This window comes from Rhipicephalus sanguineus, chromosome 3 (genome assembly GCF_013339695.2).
Source record: "Rhipicephalus sanguineus isolate Rsan-2018 chromosome 3, BIME_Rsan_1.4, whole genome shotgun sequence".
Taxonomy (NCBI): Eukaryota; Metazoa; Arthropoda; class Arachnida; order Ixodida; family Ixodidae; genus Rhipicephalus; species Rhipicephalus sanguineus.
In genome coordinates, this window is record NC_051178.1 from 101,772,063 (window position 1) to 101,793,755 (window position 21,693).

Sequence of the window (21,693 nt, forward strand, 5' to 3'; positions counted from 1 at the left end):
TTAACGGTGTGCTGAGGGAGGCTCCCAAAATAATTCCACCAGTGTTGAGATGAACACTGGAAAGTTTATTTGCACATGGTTCATTGCAGCAGTAGACTATATGTTTAGAACAAAATGCAGCCAATCGCTGTGGCAGCTAAGGTATGCTTCCCACCCCGTTACCCCTCTGCACTACTTCAGGGAGAAGGGGCGAGCGTACCCTACTCCCGATAAGCTGTCGTACATCTCTGATGGCACTGAATGTTCTTGTTTTTGCACGGGACACGAAGTCGGCCAGTGGTACATTACAGTTGGTTTTATTCATATATGCACAACTGAGATCTAGCATGGCGACGATGGTTAGTTTAATGCCTAATTACAATGGATAGGCAATAAGAAAAGCTTTACTCGAGGGCTGCATATTAATTTTGGGCACCCGAGCGGTGCACGAGTATTTCTTTTCGTTCTTTTTTTGCATGCTGCACACCTTAGAAACACGAACGCGGCCATGAGTGAAACCCGCGACTAGTAGCACAGCACCCATACAAGCACATATACATGACAACGAAACATTAAATTTATTGCGATATAACTTTGCTAATGTTATTACAATGTGACCTGCATGCAACAGCTAGTGTTTTGTCATAGCAGTCCGGGTGGTTGTCGTCGCGCAGAAATGATTGTGCTGAACAATTAATAATCCTCATCTTGGGACAGGGCCGAAAAACAACCAAGACGCAGTACCTAGTTCATCGCTGCGAGCCCGACAGTTCCGTGCGTACAATGACATGTACTACATCAAACGCTAATTAATAAGTTCGCACCACACTGAACAGACGCCCATCCGTTACGTGTCCGGCATCAGAAAATTTATCACCGCGCGCTTGGCCGGATTAATTTAGCCTTCTCAAGGGTGGTCTCCTCCAATTGGTTCGCTTGCCTTTCGCGTCCTTTGCATATTTAGTCTTCGGAGACCAGAGCTAGTAGGGGCGCGGGCAGGAGAAGGGGCCCAGCTCCCGACGAGTGATCAGTCTGCCGTTAGTGACGCGCGCGAACTTTTTTAATACCTCGTGCACCCCTCGTCACAGCTGCTGCTGCGGCCCCCCTCCCTCCTCCGATGTTCCTTTCTCCCGTGCCGCAGGAAGGCCAACGGGAGCGCGGCTGGCAGCGAGACAGCTCGAAGCTAGAGTACCGCGCCGCTGGTTCTTTGTTTACCCATCGGCCGGGAGAACACGGCCGTTCGCGCCTTGGGCTGCAGCAGAGCCGGCGGCCCAAGGCGGCAGGCGAAAGCAAAACAAAGCCCGCGGGGCGCGAAGAATGAGAGCCTCCGGGCACGGAGCTCGGACCCCAGATGGCGAAGAAACGCCGTTGTAGTAAGTACAGTACAGTGCACGTTATATTACGTGTAGTATATACGCCCCCGACGGATGTACGAAGAGACATACCGACGGGTTTCTTGCTTTTTGAGCACATGCCTCTCCCTTTTCCACCCCTCTCCGCTTTCTCACTATTTCTTTGCCACAGGATGTTTCTTATAACAGTGTCAAACACACACACACACACACGCGTGCGTACGTACCTACAGAAATACGACCGCCAGAAATGTACCGACGCCTGAACCATTCGCACGCTTGATCGCCGAGTCCCTCGCTCTAGGCGTAGTCGACAGCACTGATCGCAGGTTTCCCTTGCCCTCCCTCACACACATGGACGCACACACCCGCGGGAACAGTTGCGCGCGCGAACGATGCGTCTTGTTGAAGCGTTATGTACCCATTAGGCATGTAATGGCCCCTTTGTTTCCGCTCCCTCACCTCCGACATCTGAAGCTTTCTCACTACATTTCCCGCGAACGTTCAGACGCCGAGGCGAGGAACAAATGATGATGATTATGATGTCCCGGAGGAACCATGCACATGGGTGTTCTCTGCAACACCGACAACCGTGCATTCATCTGGCAAGTCGCGCAGTGCCAGCTGAGCTCGCATCATTGCCAACGTGCTGCTCGCCCTTTCTCGCACAACTGCGGCAGCGGATGGTGTAATCTGTGCTCGAGACCATAAAAGATGATAATCCAGTCGATTGAAAACGGCGCTATCGCCCTAGAGAGCAAGCGGCCATCCCGTAGACCTGTCAGACAGAAAGGAAAGCGTGCGTAAAAACAAGCAGCAAGTCGTGTGGAAGCCAATCACTCGATGGACACGAGAACATTCTGGGCCGCGATCTTATAGCGATACCCTTTCCGATGACATTCCTTTTCGCGCTTTGCCAGTGGTGAGAACCCGCCCGCGTCGTCAACGGGATTTTTACTATGTTGCTGCGAATAAGACACACACAATACAGGGAAACATGACGACTTGATTCCCTGCGTTGCTTTTGTCCCCATGCGTTGTGCAAATATATGTCTCGCAGAAAGTGTGAGCAAGGCCATGATCCTTTAAAGCGCTGTCAATGGGACCAGTCGGCAGTGAACGGCGGATAAGAGCAGCGTAGAATAAAGCGGGATGTATGTGTTAACGAACCAAACACGACTCGAAGCGGGGTTTCAGTTTTGTACGATTAATTGCGTCTTTTCGAGGTTGTAAGGTTATAGCCCCGCGGTGTATGGCCATCGGACAGGTCTGTACGCACTCTCGCGCCCCTTTACCTTACCGCGCACACCGTACCGTACACCTGCCCCTGCAGCGCCGGGATTTTCCATAGTAAGCACATACCGCATGGGGATTCCCCGCAGGTATACTGCGCCGGTCTTCCGGGATGATTCATTCACTTCCCAATTACCCGCATCCTTTCCTCTTCTCCCCCAGCTGCCCGAATGGTCGCGGGCGATCACAGAATATAAACAAAAGCCGAAAACCAAATACCAGTAAGCTTACCTTCTCGATACGGCTTTTATGTGTATCTTTAAAGGGGTACTAATGAGAGAAACGATTTTTCTCGTATTAGTTAATTACTCTTTCACAATACCAAAACCCCCACGCCTGCCGCGAGAAGACGCGCAAAAAGAAAAATGCGGGTGGCGATGCCATCTTGAAGTTCCCGCACCAGTCGCCGTGACGTCATAGATTTTGACGTCTAACTAGGGTCTACGTAAAGTAGACATAACATCCCAAGTTTCAGGAAATTATTTGAGCCAATCTGATCAAAATACAAAAAAAAAACACTTCGAAATTCGTGACGTCACCATCGGAGATTTCTGCGGGAAATTTAAAAGTGAAACTTGTTGACATTGTTTCATCAATTAATAATCAAGTGTTGGTGAAATTAACCACACTAGAGTTTTCCAGGGTACAATTTATCAGTCTAAACCAACTTGTATCTTTTTAGTGTCCCTAAAATCGTGTCTACGAAATGCATGAGAGCTTTGCGAAAGTTATCCAACAACTCTTTGTTAAATGGGTCACTTTATCGCTTACTGAGAGTGGACGATCCTTGTGATGAAAAGAAGGAAATTAATGCAAGTATTCGACGTTTTAAGCGCGCCTCTCTAATGAAGCACTACTCAGTATCGATTTGTTTCGGCTACATTAGGTTAACCAGTTTTCGAAGCCTCATCACAGACAGCGCTTCGACAAGAAGACTCGTCCGTTTCTGCACTTCAGACTTTGAACAATCCCTTCGCGGTTTCTGTGATGTCGGTTGCAACGAGCGCACGATGGAACAACCGGCGCCATATATAACAGCGCGTGCGCGAAGAGGCGTCGCTGTGTCTATATGACGAGTGGCAAACGTGACTGCGTTTCCATGCCCGCCCGAAATTTATCGTACACGCGAAAACTCGGAGATACGTTATGACGCACTATCGTGTAAACGCGAAACGCGCTTTGATCGTTTCATCGTAAGTCTTTCGTAAATTCTAGTCAACTGTATACCATCGACACAGAATCGTGTAGCACACGTGCGAAGGTCCGCCTGTTCCACAAACTTTTGCTTTTCACACCCTCCTGCGCGTTCTAGTTGCTTATGAGGCCTAACTGCAGACACGTGCGGTTGCATGCGTTATGTATGCACGCGACCATGGACAAAAAAAAAAAAAGGAAGAAAAGAACGAAAAAACAACGGCGTATGCGCCACCTGAGCGGCTGTCGACTTTGCCCATAAAAAGGACAGGCAGCTGGGCTCTGGCTGGATTCTCGGAAATTCCTTCTCGAGAAGCAAGCTGCGCAACGTCACGTCATCGGAGCCCGCCCATAGAGTAGTAACATAGCAAGGTGGCCCGTCGTTCTCTACCCGCACGTGGCGACGAAAAGTACACGATGAGCTCCGGCCGCGCGCCGTGCCGATGGATCTTGTCCGTCTTTATAACTGTTTTCTCCTTTTATTTTTCTTTCTTTCCTGGCCCAAGCTTTTCCAATACATATACCGCTTCTTGTTTGTGCACTTCGCAAGATTCTCCGAAAACCCCCTGCAGATCGGCCTACGGTTCGGGCGTACTATATCTGTCCACTCAAAGCACCGTTCATGAAGTTGCTCGCACCGCATGGTTTCGAAATCCAGGCTGCTTCTGTCGAAAAAAACGCTATCCAGAAGTTTCCCGGCGGCTCAGAACGACAAGTGTGTGTACAATGCGATACGCGCTTCTGGCAGGCACCCTTTCCAGCAAGCGCAGCTGATCCTTTCGCAAAGAAACTGCAGCGCATTACGAGGCGGGAACAGCAGATCTATCTACGAAAGATATATACTTTTTTTATTAAGCCTTAACCCTCGCAAAACGGCGCTGATCGCCAACGACGACTGACCAGCGGACTCACAGCTTTTATCGTGATCCCCTTCGCGCACCGTGTCTCCTGATTCTTCTCTCGCAAGCGCAGCTGAAAGGGGGCGAGAAACATTTGTCTTTTCCAGGACGTCGTAAATCTTGCTCCAGCTTTTCGCGCAACGAATGTGTCGCCTCTCTTCGCTCATAGATATATTTTTTTGTCGTTTCTCTTATTGAATGATCTCCTTTCGTCCAGCTGATCGCCGTCGCAGCAACTCATCCAGCCGGCGCGCCTTTGCTGTCAAGCCCTCGCCCCCCTTTTCCGAGGCGGCCCCCGCACGCTGGGGGCAACAATAACAACAGCGCGCGTGGCAGCAGCAGCAGCAGAAGACGTGCAAACAAACACGCGTCTTACTTCGGCCTTCATCTCGCCGCCGACTCGACGAACGAGCCAGCGGCACAGGCGGGCACGCTCCAGGGGCTTCGGGGTTCACCTTGTACGACGGTGGCACGTTCGTCGTCGCCGCGGCACGGTCGAAAAAGGCAGCAAAGCAAAGAGAGAGAGAGAAAGACGCGGCTCTACAAAAAAAAACAAAAAAAAAAAACAATGGACTCCACGCGCCGCCACGTTGGTCTTCTCCGCACACACGCTCTCACATACGGCCTTAATCCGCCGTCCATTCTGGGGAGAGCACACAAACAACGAAGAACCCCTTCCAATTCTGGCGCGGAGAACATAGCCGGCCGACCCACGGCGCGGACGGACGCACGGACCATCGAAAGCCTGGAGTCTAGCGATCGAGAGCTTGTTTGGACAGCTCGACAGGGGCGCATCGCGGTGTGCTGGTGGCGCGGGAAGGAGGGGGGTGGGAAGAGGTATAGGAGGATCGCAAGCTTTGCTTTAGACAAGAACAGCAGTTTGCGAGCGAACTCCCCGTGCAAGGAAGCCGCGGTGCCTAGCGATCGAGCGCTTCAGAAGACCGGGAGGATAGCGCTTTCGAGCACTGAAAGGGGGGCTGAGTTGTGAAGAGACATGTACAGAGGGGATGAGGATGGGGAGTGGATGCGTAAGCCGAAGAGGAAGGCTAAACGTACACTCTGCGCGCAGAGAACGCCGTGTGTGGGCATCGATGGATGAGAACAGAGCCGGCCCACTACTCCTCTCTACCGAGGGGGGTGGCCCCTCATCTGATGCGCGGCGGTGCTTCCGGAATGCCGCCAAAGTGCAGCGGTGAGTTGAGAACAAGGTCTACGAGCGCAAAGCCGAGCAAGCTCGATGGAAGCCGACTACGCGTAACGACAGGGGGAGCGCTTGCCCCTCCTACTCTGAAGGCTTTATCCTCCTATTCGGCTTTTAATGGAGATGAGCGCGAGGCCTCTTGAGTGATCGCATAATCCGGAACTCGATTAAGGCATATTTTCGGTATAACGAAATTACGCCACGTAGGAGCCCCACTGTAGGAGCTGCCAACGGAATAAAGGTGCGCTCGAGCTTTATACGCATTGGTATGCATCATATACGCGTGCACAGAGCGACATAGTGCGGCTATACAAAGCTTAATTTCGTTTACGGCTGCAGGTTGGTTCGTTCAAAGCAGTTGAGCCGACGGCTTACAGAGCTACGAAACGCTCTTCCTACTCGTTGTTACTCGCTCAAACGCTATCGCGAACTAATTTATAGTGATGGTACACAAACGACACATCTCTGAGCGAGATATCGACGGAGCGCAAAGTTGCGACGTCTGCGCTATGCACTCTGCTCAGTCTCATCGGCAGCGGCGATCGTGAAGAGACGTGGACGTTCCAAAAAGGTGCCTCTCACGTGGATACGGGCCGGAGCGTAACCTTTCACTTTCTCTCGAAACACGGCTTCACCGCCACAAGAAGGGCGCTTGACGTTATGTTTTTTTTTTAATTTTAAGCGTTCTCGCCCGGCAGGCGTTTCATAATTCTCAGAGCGACCTACGCACCACGCTACAGCTTGCAATGCCCAAATATGGTGAGGACACTAGCCCGTGTCCTCTGGCCCGAAGTGGCATTCGTTGAGCTGCAAGTGATCCTGTGCCGTGACAGTCTGTTGTGAGAGCGACACTGCAGGCTGTGAATATGTATCCCTGCGCTTTTTCCAGGGTGGAACACCATTTCGGTTAATCTTCCTGCCTTGCCGCTTTCTTCGGTCTTTGCATATCTACCACACAGTGAACTCGTAATCTTCGTGCTATATCACGCTTTACCTGCCTTTGATAGGTCTCTACAAACACAGACATACATGTTCACAAAGAGCCTCAATTCTGGCATTGAAGAAAGAAAAAGACAGGACGCCGACCAAGAAGGTGTCAAAAATATAATAAAATGACGTTTCGGCTTCCACACGGAAGCCTTGTTCACTACCGTGTGGAAGCCTTGTTCGCTATCGCTTCTGTGTGGAAGCCGAAACGTCATTTTATTATATTTTTGACACCTTCTTGGTCGGCGTCCTGTTATTTTCTTTCTTCAATGCCATTACATCCAGACCAGACGAGATTTCGTCAAATTCTCGATTTCAGCCTCAATTCTGTTTCCACTGTCAACTTTTTCGCCGCAGCTACATACTCTTGCTTCTTCGCTGTCTCCCATACTTCTCTTACGAGTCGCGGTCGCACGTTATGGAAGCACACATGGAGCAGCATCGCATAACGCTATATAGTAGCGGCGAGGCGCCACCTTTTACGCGAATGTGATGTCGCTCTTCACACGCGGCGACCACCGAGGCCGCCGCTTCGACATCGAATATAGGGTACAAAAGTAAAATGAAATAGTGGGCACACGTGGCTCAGGGAAGCCGATTCCCCGACTACAGCACAGAGGACAGCACCGAAAATAACGCGATGGATACACATGCGCCAGGCTTTACTTTGAACATATCGGAGTGAGAGGTCTAGAGGGGGATGGCGCATTGATAGAAAACAATTGAGCTGCGCACAGCATGCAGGAAAAAAAAGATCCTCCTCGAGTGCATGCTCGGCCGCAGAAAAGTAATGTTTACGCGTTCCCCTACCCCCGCGGAGCCAAATATTATTGCGGCAGCATAGCGCGGAAAACATTGCGGAGACGGTATATATATACCGGCGGAGGCCGATAACACGAACAGGCCGGTATGTAATATACGTACCGAAGACCCCTTCCCGTTTTACCTTCCGTACACACACACACCCTCTCAACGATGAGCTCACGGGCACTGTGTGCGTGTATGTATACGTGTTATTACACACGCGTGCACCCCAACGCGAGCGATCCGCTGCGAAACAAAAGGAAAGAAAAGCGTCTGGGGGGTTGTAGCTCATTTGCCGCGGGTTCGTTAAACCGAGCCCTTTGAGCCAACCACGGGCTTTCAACCACCTTTGAGGCGTCCTGCAGAGCAATTATTCCTTCGGAAGCCCTTTCGACAACGTCTTTGGGAAGCCCCGGTCAAGCAGGCGTATGTATATGAGAGCACGCAAGCCGCTTGTTTAGACAGAGGTATACATCGAGCGTGCTTGCACGTTTGTGTGTTTGAAAAAAAAAAAGAAAGAGAGAGAGAAAGAGAACGATTGCATATAGACGCAGCTTGCCACTCACTGGAAGTGATTATAATTTAGTGTCCACACGTCGCTGACCACTCTTTTGGGTCTGTTGCCACGACGGCAGTTTACGAAAGCGGCCACGCGCGCTGTTCAATTCAATGCAGCACGAGGTACAGCGATCGGCTAAGACGAAATGAACCAGCGTCCAGAGAGGAAAGGCGTCGTCAATTGCTCACAGGAATACGCCTTCGATAGAGAGGTAGAGGATGGACAGTTTATACAGCATTTCGATCTGGGGAGGGGAGGGGGGTGTTGTGAAGGTGTGTGTAAATCCCTGGAGGAGGATGATGAAGAGTGACGCTGAAGTAGTATTAAGAACTGATTATTGACAAGTGTTATTGCCCTATACACACAGCTTCACCGTATACCACGCATATCAGCACCTAACACTGCTGCTCGCAACTGATATCGAAAAGTTTCCCGAAGCGAGGCGCCCGGGGAGGTCGATTATCGGCACATTTCGAGAGGTTTAATTCTGCCTGCAGAGTGAAAACTGTCATCGTCCTCCTCATTGTCCTTAGCACGCGTACAAGGCACGTTGCGATAAGAAATTTTAACTCAAAACACAGAGTGCGCGTTAAGCGTCGGTAGCATTTGTGTTAAAACAGTATGCGTCGTAGGGACGACGAACGACAGCGTCGGGCGCCGGCCGCCACTGTTGCAGCAATTAAAGACGAACCTCAGCGCAAACTACCGCGCTTCGCTAACGTCCGAATCAAAACCGCAAGTATGGACCGGCAGCTTACCTACAAATCGAAAGAGGCGCGCGCGGCGAACCGCGTGGCGCTACAGTTAAAACGAACGTGGCGCAACGCTTCCCCTCTTCGTACTCGAAACACAAAGCCAGCGTCAGCTGGCCAAACCAACGTTGCTCCGAAAGAGCGCGGCGTACGCGTTTATCCGGTACGGGAGAAACCCCCGACTGGCGGGCCGCGGCGTGTACTTGTCGTCGTTCGCGCGAAATTAAATCTTTTGTTCTAATTTCGGGGGGCGCCGCACGCTACATTAAGCAATCCCGACGCTCTCTAACCCGCCTCCCCTGTATACAAACCAGGCGCACACGTTAAGGCGCAGCTATATATCTCGTAAAAACGCCCGCGAGAAAGGAGGGCTCGCCCATTAACGCTTCCGCAAATAAAAACAATGCGCGTTACGCCGCGGGAAAACCATCGCGCCCGCGACGTAAGAAATGGGTAGCCGTGAAGTGCCTCGCTCCCCAAAGCCGTGTCTTTACGTGTCCCGTCCTACTGCGGTCTCATTCCCTGGCGCCTTCTTTTTTTTTTTTTTTTCGTACCCCGCGCTTCTCTCCCCACGGTCCCCATCTCCATGGCAGCAGCACGGAGGCAATAAAGGAGAGCACGCAGCACACGGCGTGATGGGCGTTCGGGTTCTCACGTGCTCTGTGTATACAAATGAATCGCGCGCCCGAGACGGGCAGATCGCATCCCGCAAAGCCGTAGCAGGGAAGGAAGAGGAAAAGCTGCGCAGGTGCGTGTGCTTCGCACGACCACAGTGGCGCGCGCGGCAGTCTAATAAGTGCCGCGGGGACTACAAACAAGCGGGCGAGGCAACAGTCGCTGGACGGGCAGGAAGAAGAAGAAGAAGAAACGACACGAATGCGTGCTGGGAAGAGAAGAAGACGGTTGTGAGGGAGGGCGGCCGTTAAAAGGGGACCGGCCACAAGACTGCTGCAGTTCGTGCACGTGCGTGCTGCCGCATAGAACGAGCATCGAGCAACGTGGAACTGCTCCCCTCCGGCCGCCGCGTCCTCCAACGAAGGTCGGCCTCGCGTTCGCAGAAGCGCAAGAAAAGCTCCGTGGGAGAAGCGACGGAGCAGGGAGCCGCGTTCGAAACGAGCGCCGGATCGAGGACGTATACGAGGGCGGTTGTAATGAGCCCCGGGTCGAATAGGTGTACCGCGTTGGCCGCCCTCTAAGGTGCATAGTCTTCAGGGAATGCGACTCGAAAGGGACTCGCGGAAGGCTATTATTGATAAGAAGGGTTATCCTTACAACGATGACTGAATGACCAGTGTTACTGTCTTGTCTGCAAAGTTATCACGGCTGCGCGCTGTAAGATCTTTCGTATCTGTACTACGTATATACTTCCACCGAACCATTGCCCAGCAAATAGTGTGCTAAACTTTTCTGAAAGGAGGCGGCGCGCATCATCCTCATTCTCCTCCTTGAGTAGCGGCATGCTGTGGCGCTTCCGTCGTCTTGTCGTCACACAAGCTACTATTTCTTTCTTTGACTCTCAGTTTCATCTGACATCACATAATACGCAGTATAGCCATCAAAACACCGTTTGTCCTCCACAAGCCATCCCATCAGGATGTCAAAGATTTCCCTTTTAGGGGCGAAGCTCCTTATAGCGGCACCCGTTCGTCCCTCGTAGCGTAGTATGTAACCAGTCTTACGCTTTGACCTGCAAGGTGGTGCCGGTGGGAGATTTTTCCTGTGCGTTGTTGAACAATAAAAAATTCGCAGCGTTAGCTAAAAGCCGACTTCTTCTGTCTCTCATTCCCATTAGCAGCCATTCTTTACCTCCAAGGTAGTGCCTGGTGAGATTTCTCCTGTGCGTGATTAAACAATAAAAATTTTGTTCAAAACGCCGTTGATTGATGAAATAAACCAACGAAAGGCGCCAGATGTTTTCTAAAAGCAAAACGAAAGAACGCCAGATGTTTCTAAAGCAAAACGAAAAGACGCCAGTTGCTTAACGAAAGACGCCAGATGTTTTCTAAGCAATGGTTTTCTAAACAATTAAAATTCACAGCGTACATGTAAAATTAAAGTGCGCTGCAAGTCGTCATAACTCATCGAACCTTTAGTATAAACGCGCCCGATCTCACGTCGGTGATAATGTACTGGGCAGAATTCACGGAAGATTCACGGTTTACCGATGAACCTCCGCAGCTTCGCCCACTCATCATCATTCACTCCGTGGATATGCTGTGATTTTTCTTTTTTTTTTTCGCCTACGCACTACATACGACGGAACGACTTGCCTGCCCACATCGCCTTGAAAGCGGATAACCTCCACCGGTCTGCCACCGAAGCACGTTTTATCACGCAACCCGCGACTGCTACACTGCTCGCCCTCACATAATACTTTCTAGGGTTTTAGTTATTATTACGTGCTAAAACCACGGTATGACGAGTATGAGGCACGCCATGGTGGAGGGCGCCGGAAATTTCGACCACTCGACGTGCACCTTAATCTAAGTACACGGACCTCTATCGCACTTCGCCGGGATCGAACCCGCGACTTTCAAGTCAGCAGCCGAGCACCACAACCATTATAAGCCAACGCTGCGGCTAATGCCTCACATGGAAGTCTTTGAATTAGAGTAAACAAAAAGAAATGTTGAATACATCAGCCGGTTACACCACCGCAGTTATCGCTGAATTGAGCAACAATAATTCCTCGATTGCATGTTTCCAAATTTTGATCGTACGTATACGAGAGGCTAGGAGTTCTAAGGGCCGAGAGAAGTATGCGCTCTGCAGTAATCAGTGCAGTGCTATAAGGAAAAGAAAACACAACGCTAATACGAAATTGAAATAAGTATTTCGGACAACACACCCTCTTCCCGTTATTCTTTTTTTCTATATTGTTTCTCAGGCTGACCTCGAGCGAGCGCGTTCATATCGATCTCAATCTCGCTGCGTGTCTCGCTTCGCATACACGCGATTGCGAGATCGCATCGAAACTTGACTTCTCCCTTTGCTGACAAGTCGGCACGACATCTTCCCGATTACTGCGGACACGCGGCCAAGAATGAAACGAAAGAAGGCGGTGCCGAAGGGTATATAAACCCAGGCATGGCATCAGGATGAAAAGACGTACAGCCACGCATTACCCGATCGCGGAGTGCACGCATGCACGTACGTGCAATCGCGACTACAGCGGGAATATCGGAAATCGCGAGGCTCGCATCACGCCAAACGACGGCGCACGCAATGTACCGCTCATGCCCCCCCCCCCCCCTCCGATCATCTGTATCTCCAGCGCTTCCGAATGAAAAAGGAGGAAGGGGGGGGAGCGTGCACATTCCGAAAGCAGATCAGAAGAAGGCGAGCGGTGGATGGGCGACTAACCGCGCTAGCGTCTCCGTGCGTGCGCAAAAAGAAAAAAAAAAGAAAGATAGAAGAGGGAGGCAGGGCAAAGGTGCGTGTCTATATAGAAGAGACCAATTGACTGAGCTAGACAACGACGTCGCTGCTGCTGCTGCTGCTACTTGCAGAAAGAAGATTGGGGGGAGTAGGGAAGCGACGTACGGGCTCTAACAGGAAGGAGGGACTTGTTCATCCTTCTGCAGCCGCAGGAACGAGCACGGCATTGGGCCGAATCGGCGGGAGATGAGGTGCGCGCGCGCGCCAAGCTCGTAATCCTTGCGAGCGAACTTGCGTGCAGTACGGCGCCTGCTTGTCATCCGACCACGGAACGACAGCCCCGTTGTGCTGCCGTGGCAGAAAAGGGGCGCGTGTACATCGAAGGCAGCGCGTGCATATATCAAGTTGGGCAGCGTGCATATATCACTCGCGCTGGAACTTCAGCTTCTACAAACTTATATTGCTGACGCAAAAGCTGACAAGTATGTCCTGTCGCCCTGCGTATGTATAAACATGCCGTCCTGCGCGCTTCACGCGCCAATGTTCCGCGAAGCCTAATACGGCGATCTGGGTGAGTTGGTATATTAACATCGTCGGGTAAACGTGCGTACCAAGTTGGCGTAACCCACCAACCCAGCCAGTCGCAAATGGAAGCCTTGTTCAGTTCACTTATACTGGAGGTGGCCGCGCCTGACTCCCGTTTCAGTTAACGTATACGTCAAGCTGATAAAGGTGTAAAAGTCCATGCTGCACAGCTTTTCTTCGGCAAGGTTTCCAAGCGTGCAAATTTGCGAGACAGCGCTGCAACCCGAGAAGCAAGCGCCAAGCCACACATATCATCTCGGGCGAGACAAGAGCAGTTGGCCTTTTTGCCGACCCGAATCCACCTGTACGCGAACATAAGTCCTCGCTGCGCGGGCTACTGTGTTCAGCAAGGCGGCTGCGCGCGTTCAGCAGACTCGATCCTGCATCATTTAGGGAACGCGCAGCGGGAGGCTGTTTCCCTGTTGTGTGGCTCTGCGAGGTTTGCTGTGCGAACGAATAGGAGGAGTTGTTTTTTTCAAGACGAGGATCGAAAGGCGAGGGTGAAAGGAGAACATACAGAAGACAAAAACTAATTGTTAGCGGAACGCAAAGCAAACAAACCGCGTAACAGCTTAGCGCTGCAGAAGATGTGTAAGACGCGTGCACGCAAGCAGACCATGAAACATGCGCAAGTCGGTATATACGCATACACAAATTTGCAACTCGCACGCGTACTCTCTCGTTTTCTACGAGTCTCATCCGGCATTATTGAGCGAAATGAACGGGAATATATAACGTCACTCGGAAATAAGGCGAACGTGTATGGAGAACGGGGAGAGGAAAAGAAAAAAAAAAGAAACAATCGGATTCATTATGTATAAGCTATTCTGAAGCTGCAGGCCCTCTTGGAAAGCTCTCTTGGAATTGGACCTCCTGTTTTCCCGAAAGGAACAGCTCCTTTCCTTCGATTTCTTGTTTCTTTATTGTTATTTTTTTTTCGTTTTCCTGTAAGTGCGTCGGGAACGGGGCAGCGAATAGCGCTGGCCGACCCAGACCCCGTTCTTCGCGCTGTTGCCAGGCGCGGAGAAGCTCAGAGCAGAAAACGCGCAGACAACCGAGGAGCTTAAGTGTAGTATATGAAGCGACTAGAGGGACGGCAATAAGCAGCACGCCAGGAGCGAGGAAGATATATAGGGACGTAGGCGCACACGAAGAAAGGCCAACTGAAATATGTATAGCAGCCACCGCCTCATTCGTTAGCCTCCGTTGCAGTGTGCTGTAGCATCCGGCATTTTAGTCTTTTTAACAAGGGTCATTTACCTCGAAGCACTATACATGTCGTTTTCTATATAAATGTATATATAAAACGAATTGTTTCATATACAAAGCGATTCGTGCGAACTGCCTTTAGGTCATTATGAGGCTCGCCAGTAATTTTACGGGACAAACAAACACGAGGTAGATGAAACTAACGTTTTAGTCCTAAATGGGATACAATCATCAGCGCTGTTTTAAACGCTGAGGTGTTACTTGACCAATACGGCGTCGCTGTCGTAACGAGACGCTAGCCTAATTTCAGCACTGCCTAAAAAACTGTCCGTACGTGACCCATACGTTTTGCCCATACCGCGACAACCAAAAACTTATCCGTATAGCTTGAAGTCATCTTCATTTCCTTTCCCAATTCTGTTAGCAAATATGCACCGAGTAAGACGTCAAGTCAGCCAGGATCACTAGCGCCCGCGAACAAAGCAAATCGCGTTGCGTCTGTGTAGCGGGCTCCCGCACCACAACACTGGGCGGCCGGAGAACCATTATCGTTATGCAAAGGCGGCGGCGGTCGGCGGCGGGCAGCCCAGCAATCATGAACAAACTCCTCGGTTCCCAGACAAACTTATAATCGGACCTACCGAAAAGCCCCTGACGATATACACACCGCCTCCACGCGCGCCCGCATGCAATCAGGCATCCATGCAAGTCCCCGCGGCACGACTGCAGAGCCTACGCGACGACGAGACGCGCAGCTATAGCGACCTCGAGACGTTGTACGTGGTCATTAAAAAGTTTGTCGTCCCCGCGTGCACCCGCCCGCTGCATGGGCCACACACACGCGGACTCCTAATACATACACGCGTCTCATACGGTGTACACGCACACACGTACAGCGTCGGATCGGAAGAAAGCGCGCGCGGCCCGCGCTCGTTCCATTCTGGAATCGTGCATGGCGAATTCGGCGCACCGGTAGCGTAATTGAAGGCGTGCACGGGGCGAGCGGCTTTGTGTAGTTATAAGCACGGCCGCTGCCACGGCCGGTCCGTGATTGCGGGCAAGGGCGGCCGCGGGCAAGGCAGGAAATTGCAGTCGCGGTTCTGTTCACGACAGACGCGGGATCGGGAAGCCCACTGTGAACTCTCGATGGCGCGAGGCACAATCGGAAGGTCTCGTGTGAGGACTCCCCGCCGCGAGACATCGTTTCCAGCCGGGCATCGAACGTATATATTTGGGCGAACACGCGCATGTAGAGAAAAAAAGAGAGAAAGAAAAGAGTGAACTTTTCTGATTGGTCGTTTATAAGCTCAGCCGTGTCACACGATCGTTATGCTGTCCGAGTGGCCGATATTAAAGGAGCAGCGAACAGTAATAGGCATGTATATCCAAGGCGGTAAAATTCACTATAGATGGATAGTCACTTCGAATGATATAGCGCCGGAGATGGTAGCCCATGGCTGTCGCCTGGCTTGCCACTACAGGGTGATGGTTATGATATATAGAATGACCGCATATACACAAAAATCATGTCGTAAAGACACACACACACATACTCAAATTATTAGTTAATAATGTTTCCTTCAGGTGGGTATAATCCTTAAAGAAATCTACGGCCCGTCGACTCCGTGAAGATGGTCGTACAGCGAAGTTGTCTATATGCGCGATGACCCCCCTAGCGGCATTCCTTGCAGTGGCCCTTGCCGCCCTCAGTAGTGGCGCCAACCCTTTGTTGCCTTGTTGCCTCGGCTTCGCGAACTCACGGTTCGGAGTATAGTCACCTCTCCGCTGGCATTTGGAGTCCGCCTCGCAAGGTTGCAACGCTGCGTCTTCGGGACGGCCTACGACTACATACGGGCCAGTCTATAGGATTGGCTAGCGAGATCGTCGCCCGCTAGATTTGAAATGTGCGCGCTTACACCTGATTGGTTATAAGGCGAGATCACGTAACCTGCCGGCTCAGCCAGTGCGCCGCGGGGTTTTTCTGCGGACGCCGAATATACTACTATACTACGGCACAGGCTAGCCCAAGAAAGCTTTAAGACATAAGCTGAGGTGCTTTCGTGTTCAGTATAGCGATCGTCTTAATATCTTGGCGAATAATGAGAAAACCACGACCCGGCTGTATACACACGCAGTAAGTAAGGCGCGCCCATGTGATGGCGTCGTGCGCACACACTCACCGTCGAACCTCTGCATGCGGGCGGCGAACTTGGCGCGCACTTTGCCGATTTCGTCTCGAAGCACGCGCTCGAACTCCTCCCGGCTTTGGGCGCTCAGCAGGTGCTCCATCTCCTGGGTGCAGCACGTCAGGGAGCGCTCGCAGATCTGGAGGTGCTCACCTGCGTAGCGGAGAACAGATATATACGGCATTAAATATCGCGTATGTAACATTTCACCAGACTCAAGTATAAAGAACAACATCAACTATTGTATGTACAGGGCCGACAGCACAGCGCATGCGTGTGATTCACCGCAGTCATCCCATATTTTAATTCCTCGATGAGTAAATAAGTTCACAAGTTCGGTAAAAAATTTAAAAAATAAACTAGAGCATATAGCATGCATATAGCATATAGCACACCAGCGTATCGCATCCTACATGGCCAAGGGCTTACCTGCGGATTTATGTACTCTCTGTGACACTTTAATCGCGAGTGCTTACTCACAGTGCACTCGTTTCTTTACTTTTTCTTTTTTTCTTTTGCCACGAGCACCACGAAGCTGGCACACACATTCATTATGCAAAAACTTCATGAGGTTGCGCTCGCTGGTTTTAACGAAAATAATTAATGCTGCTTCAGCATTACCGAAGCCGACATTAAAGCGCCTAAGGGTGACATATGCTAATGCGCGGGAAAGAAATTGAGGGGGGGGGGGGGGGAGAAGCGTTAACTATAGCTAAACACAGGAGGTAAGCGCCAGCTGTACATACGTCCGAGATATAACTCAGGGGGAGAGAGAAAAGAATGCTGAGTGCTTCGCAAGAACACCACCCGCAAAGTCTCCTTAGAAACCACTGACAAAACGATTTTTTTTAATTACACTGAGGCTCTGTGGTAGAAGTTTAGTACAAGACAGATAAAAACAAAAGAAAGAAAATGAGAGAATGTTTTGGCGAGACACGCGAGCGGCCAGGTGGATGTCGCAGCCATTCTCGGTGCTAGCTTACTTATTACGACTACGACTTGGCACTTAAGGAACACTGCGCGCAGCAGCCTTCCAGGTGACGTGTTATCACAAATGAATGCGACGACTGTGTCGTGAACGAACGGATTAAATGCAAGAGGCAGAAATGTTCTAGAAGGCGCATGCGCTGCATGGGAGCAGAGAAGGAAGCAGAGAGTGAGAGTGTGTGTGTGTGTGTGTGTGTGTGTGTGTGTGTGTGTGTGTGTGTGTGTGTGTGTGTGTGTGCGCGCGCGCTCTAGCGAAAGAGGGGAGGTGAAGATGCCTCCATTACGGCCACGCCCCCATCACCTTCCAATGCCGTGTTGTCAGAGGCAAGGACGCTTTTTTTTTTTTTTTGCGCTCTCCAAAAGGCGCGCCATGCGTTCGCATCCGCTCGCACAAACTTGCTACGCATACCGCGTGAAAGAAACGCGTCACCTGCTGTCGTTTCGTCGCACTTAAGAAACGTCATCGGAAGTTAGCGGCTCCACGGGCGCGCTTCACAAAACTGCCACATGCGTTGCGTCGCTTCATACGCTGACGTCGGACAAAAGAACCGAGCGGTGCCCCCCCCCCCTTCCCCCCTCCACTTTCGCGGCGAAATTAAGTTTGACGCGCAAATTTATTCTGTCGGGAAAGAAGAAGAAATAAGCGAACAGGATGGAAGAAAGAAAGAACCCTTTCAAAGAACGAGGAGGGCCACCGTTTCATCCATGCAGCGGGTTTCTGCAGCGACACGCGGAGACAGGAGAACGCCGCAAAAGGCTTCGGCAAAGACGTCGGGCCAAGGATGAAGGACAAGCAAAAGAACGCCACGGCGGCCGAGACTATTTCGCTGCGCCGGCAGCTTTTTGCGAAGCCACAGCTAAAAGATTGCAAAAACGCACAGCGCTGCGGCTAGGAACGAACACGCAAAAAAAAAAAAAAAACGAATACGACAAACGGAGTAAAGAGAGCCATGATGAAAGCACCGAGGCCGTCATCTCTCTCCTAGACGTTTTTTTTTTTCCCCTTCTTTTTAACGCGACCGCACCGAGATTTCAATTCGAAGAGCGCGCGCACGCACGCATACACCCTTTCTCGATTTGAAAAAGGACGTTCCACTACCCTCGCCCCTTTCCTAGGCCTAGTCTAGCTAGGCCCCCGCACCAACCCATACTACGCCCGGGTCTGCTTTGCGTTGCTGCGCACGTCAGCTCGCACAGGTTGCGGGCTCGTTTGAATGCGTTTGCGTATGCCGCATTATGGCGACATGCCGTGCGCTTGCTTGCTTGGCCGGGCGTTTGGGATAAGAGATGGCAGGCGCTCAGGAGGGCGAAGAAAAGAAAGAAACGAAGAAAAAGAACAAAAAAGCGCGGATAGCGATCGACCTATACGCCATGCAAGTTGCATGGGACCGCGCGCGCGCACGACAAACGGAATGGGTCTTGCTCCGCTTGTCCGATATGCGATCCACAATATGCACGAATCGATGATAGCTCTGAAGTCGCTGAGATAACGAGGATACGATAGGCAAAAAATATAAGCGACAGAGAGAGAGGTGCTGTGTAGAAGAGAGGAAAGAGGACGCGCACTTTACGATACGAAGAAAAGTCGACGAATAATGGGACGTCCTTTTGTATAGAAGACGCAGAAAAAAAAAAATGTGCAAGGAAAAAAAAATGTCCGAAAAGAAAGAGAGAGAGAGAGAGCGGGACGCCGCGATTTGCAGAGACAGCGCCAAATAGAATCGTCAGGCACCCCGACGCCCCCCTTTAACTGGGCGCGAGATGTGAAAAAACAAAACAAAAGGAAGATAAAGAAAGGGAGATGCCGTGGCTATGATACGAAGGGCGTAAAACTGCGAACACGCACGCATCCAGACGCACCATATATATACGAATGCACCAACAACCAAAGAAGAGCAGGCAACCGCTAGGCGAGTAGAGCAACATTTCTTTTTCTTTTTTTTTTCACATCAAAGAATATATTTTTAAAGAGGAAACGCAGAAACGGTGAACCAGGAAAGAGAGAGGATAGAGAAGGCGTGGGGGGTAGGCGAAAAGAAGCCGGGGAGGTACCACCATCCGAGCGTGATGATGGAAGGTGGGCGGCTGCAGATTGAAACCGGATGAAAAGCTAGGCGCCCCCTCCGACGATCGCCTCTCTCTCCTCTCGGGTGGACGACGCGACAACAGTCAGAGGAGGGGGCCACGCGACACGCGGCGACCCTCGACCCTGCAAGCAAGCGCGGGCGCACCGACCGGAAACGCGCCAGATTAGCAGCAGCCAGCCAGCCGCCTTGCAATGAAGAAGTGCAAAATAGAGGAGTGGGCGCACACCGGCTGCGAGTCTTGCACACGCGAGTGGATGCAGTGCTTGAAGCGAGAAATAGGGGAAAAAAGAGTATAAGTTGGACCTTCCATATACGTATATAGGTACCTCAGGCGTGAGGACGCTGAGGAGAGAGAGACGTCCAGAAATGGCTCGGCTGCCACATAGCTCGCCGGCTCCATGGAAGTTGCAGTAGTAGTAGTAGTAGTAGTAGAAGCAGTAGTAGTAGTAGTAGTAGTAGTAGTAGTAGTAGTAGTAGTAGTAGCAGCAGCAGCAGCAGCACCACCACCACCACCAGCAGTAGTAGTACTGTGGTAGTAGTAGTAGTATAGTAGTAGTAGGACAGCAGTAGTAGTAAAGTAGTAGTATAGTAGTATCAATGTACTAAAACAGCCCAGGTGGGAATATGGCGGCACCCAGGGAGCATTCGTTGAAAAGGTGCATACGCACACAAGAATCGCCTGTACAAGCCGGCAGCTTGAACACAGTGCATTAGACGGATGGCGGGAGTTCACGTTTATTACGCGGATATGCTCGAATTAAAAGCACCGCCGCGTCGCACGCTCCAGCCTTTCCCACTGGGACTAAATAAACAAAATGAAATGTCTAAAATCGTCTTATAACGACGAAGAATATAGGAGACGGCGGTATACAGACAGCGAGGGCGGGTCAAATGGAAAAGCCCCTTTGCTCGCGTAAACGAATTCCCGCGGACCAGCCCTTTGAACCCGGCTCGTCTTGAAAGGAAGGAGCTCTCGCTTCAGTATAGTTTTTTATTTTTTCTCGCCGGTGTATATCGCATTATAGGAGAAGCCGCGAGAGCAGAAATAATAAAAAGAAAATGGAAAGGCTCGCGGCACTGTGTAGAGCCCGAAGTTCAATTTTCTTCGCATTCTAAAGAGGGCTTGCGGTTCCGAGCCGAGGCTTAGGGAGAGGAGGAAAAACGAGACGCTATCGGACATGCCCAACGCGTAAGGAGGCGCTGGCAAACACGCCATCACCGCGAGCGCCGGGACACGACAGGAAATAAGAAAAAAGAAAAGAAAAAAAACGGGGGGGGGGGGTGTTGCAGTGAATCCCTGTGACAGGTCTGAAAGAGCTTGCTCAGTATGCCATGCGCGCGCTAACTCCAGACAGCGTCGTAAGAAACAAAAAAGAAAGAAAACGAAGAAGAAAACTGAGCTTTTCTACGAAGACAAAGTTGACTCGAGCGCGCACACCTTCAAGTTTGATGCGCGCGTAAAGGGTTCAGGGGCTGGACAAGAAAATGAAAAGAAAAAAGGAGTAAATAAGGCGGCGAGAGAAACCTATTCATTTATTTTTTTAAAGAGAATTTAATCCGCTTTTGTTGCGTCTTAGACCGCGCGTACTTCGTTAGGGTTAGTTGTAGGCAGGGAGTTTATAGGCGACCTAAGCCGCGCGCCGTTGCGCGAGGCCTTCTCGAATAATGCGGATTAACTGGGAGGATAAAGGAAGAAACGGCGCTATTATTATTTCAAGAAAAATTACTGCGATGTTTATAAAAAGACGGCGAAGGTCTGCTGTCGGCCATCATCATAACATATATATATATATATATATATATATATATATATATATATATATATATAAGGAAGACAGGAATTTCACTGTATGAAGCCTGTTCTTATTTGTTTGCTTATATATACACCTCCAGGTTTGGCACGACTGCTAGTAGCTTCCGAATCAATCAGCATCTCGGCGGATATTGAGGCGAGAGCCTTAGATGCCTCATCACATGCGAAAACTGATCGTCGGCGGCGTCGGCGTCAACACGAGTGATGTAAAAAACCATCATCACGTGATGACGCCACCATATATGACGTCACCATGGCTTCACAGATCGCCAAAATTTGTGACGGCTTGGTGACGTCACATAACGTGAAGCCATCACACGACGTCGTCGTTTATGGGCCGAAGGTGGGCCGATCACGGAGGCAGTGCGAAACCAGGTCGATGCCTCCAATTCTGGAAGCAGTGGAAAACCACGTTAGGTGCATAAGTA

The 21,693-nt window shown here is 50.9% G+C and overlaps 1 protein-coding gene across 1 annotated transcript in view; it reads right to left on the bottom strand.

Annotated features, from left to right (window-relative positions):
* The window catches only part of LOC119386866 (glypican-6), a 157,347-nt gene that overhangs the window by 11,964 nt on the left and 123,690 nt on the right, over positions 1 to 21,693 (bottom strand). The window contains exon 2 of the mRNA XM_037654134.2: positions 16,373 to 16,531. Coding sequence (XP_037510062.1) covers positions 16,373 to 16,531 — 159 coding nt within the window. The remainder of the gene's footprint in view (positions 1 to 16,372; positions 16,532 to 21,693) is intronic.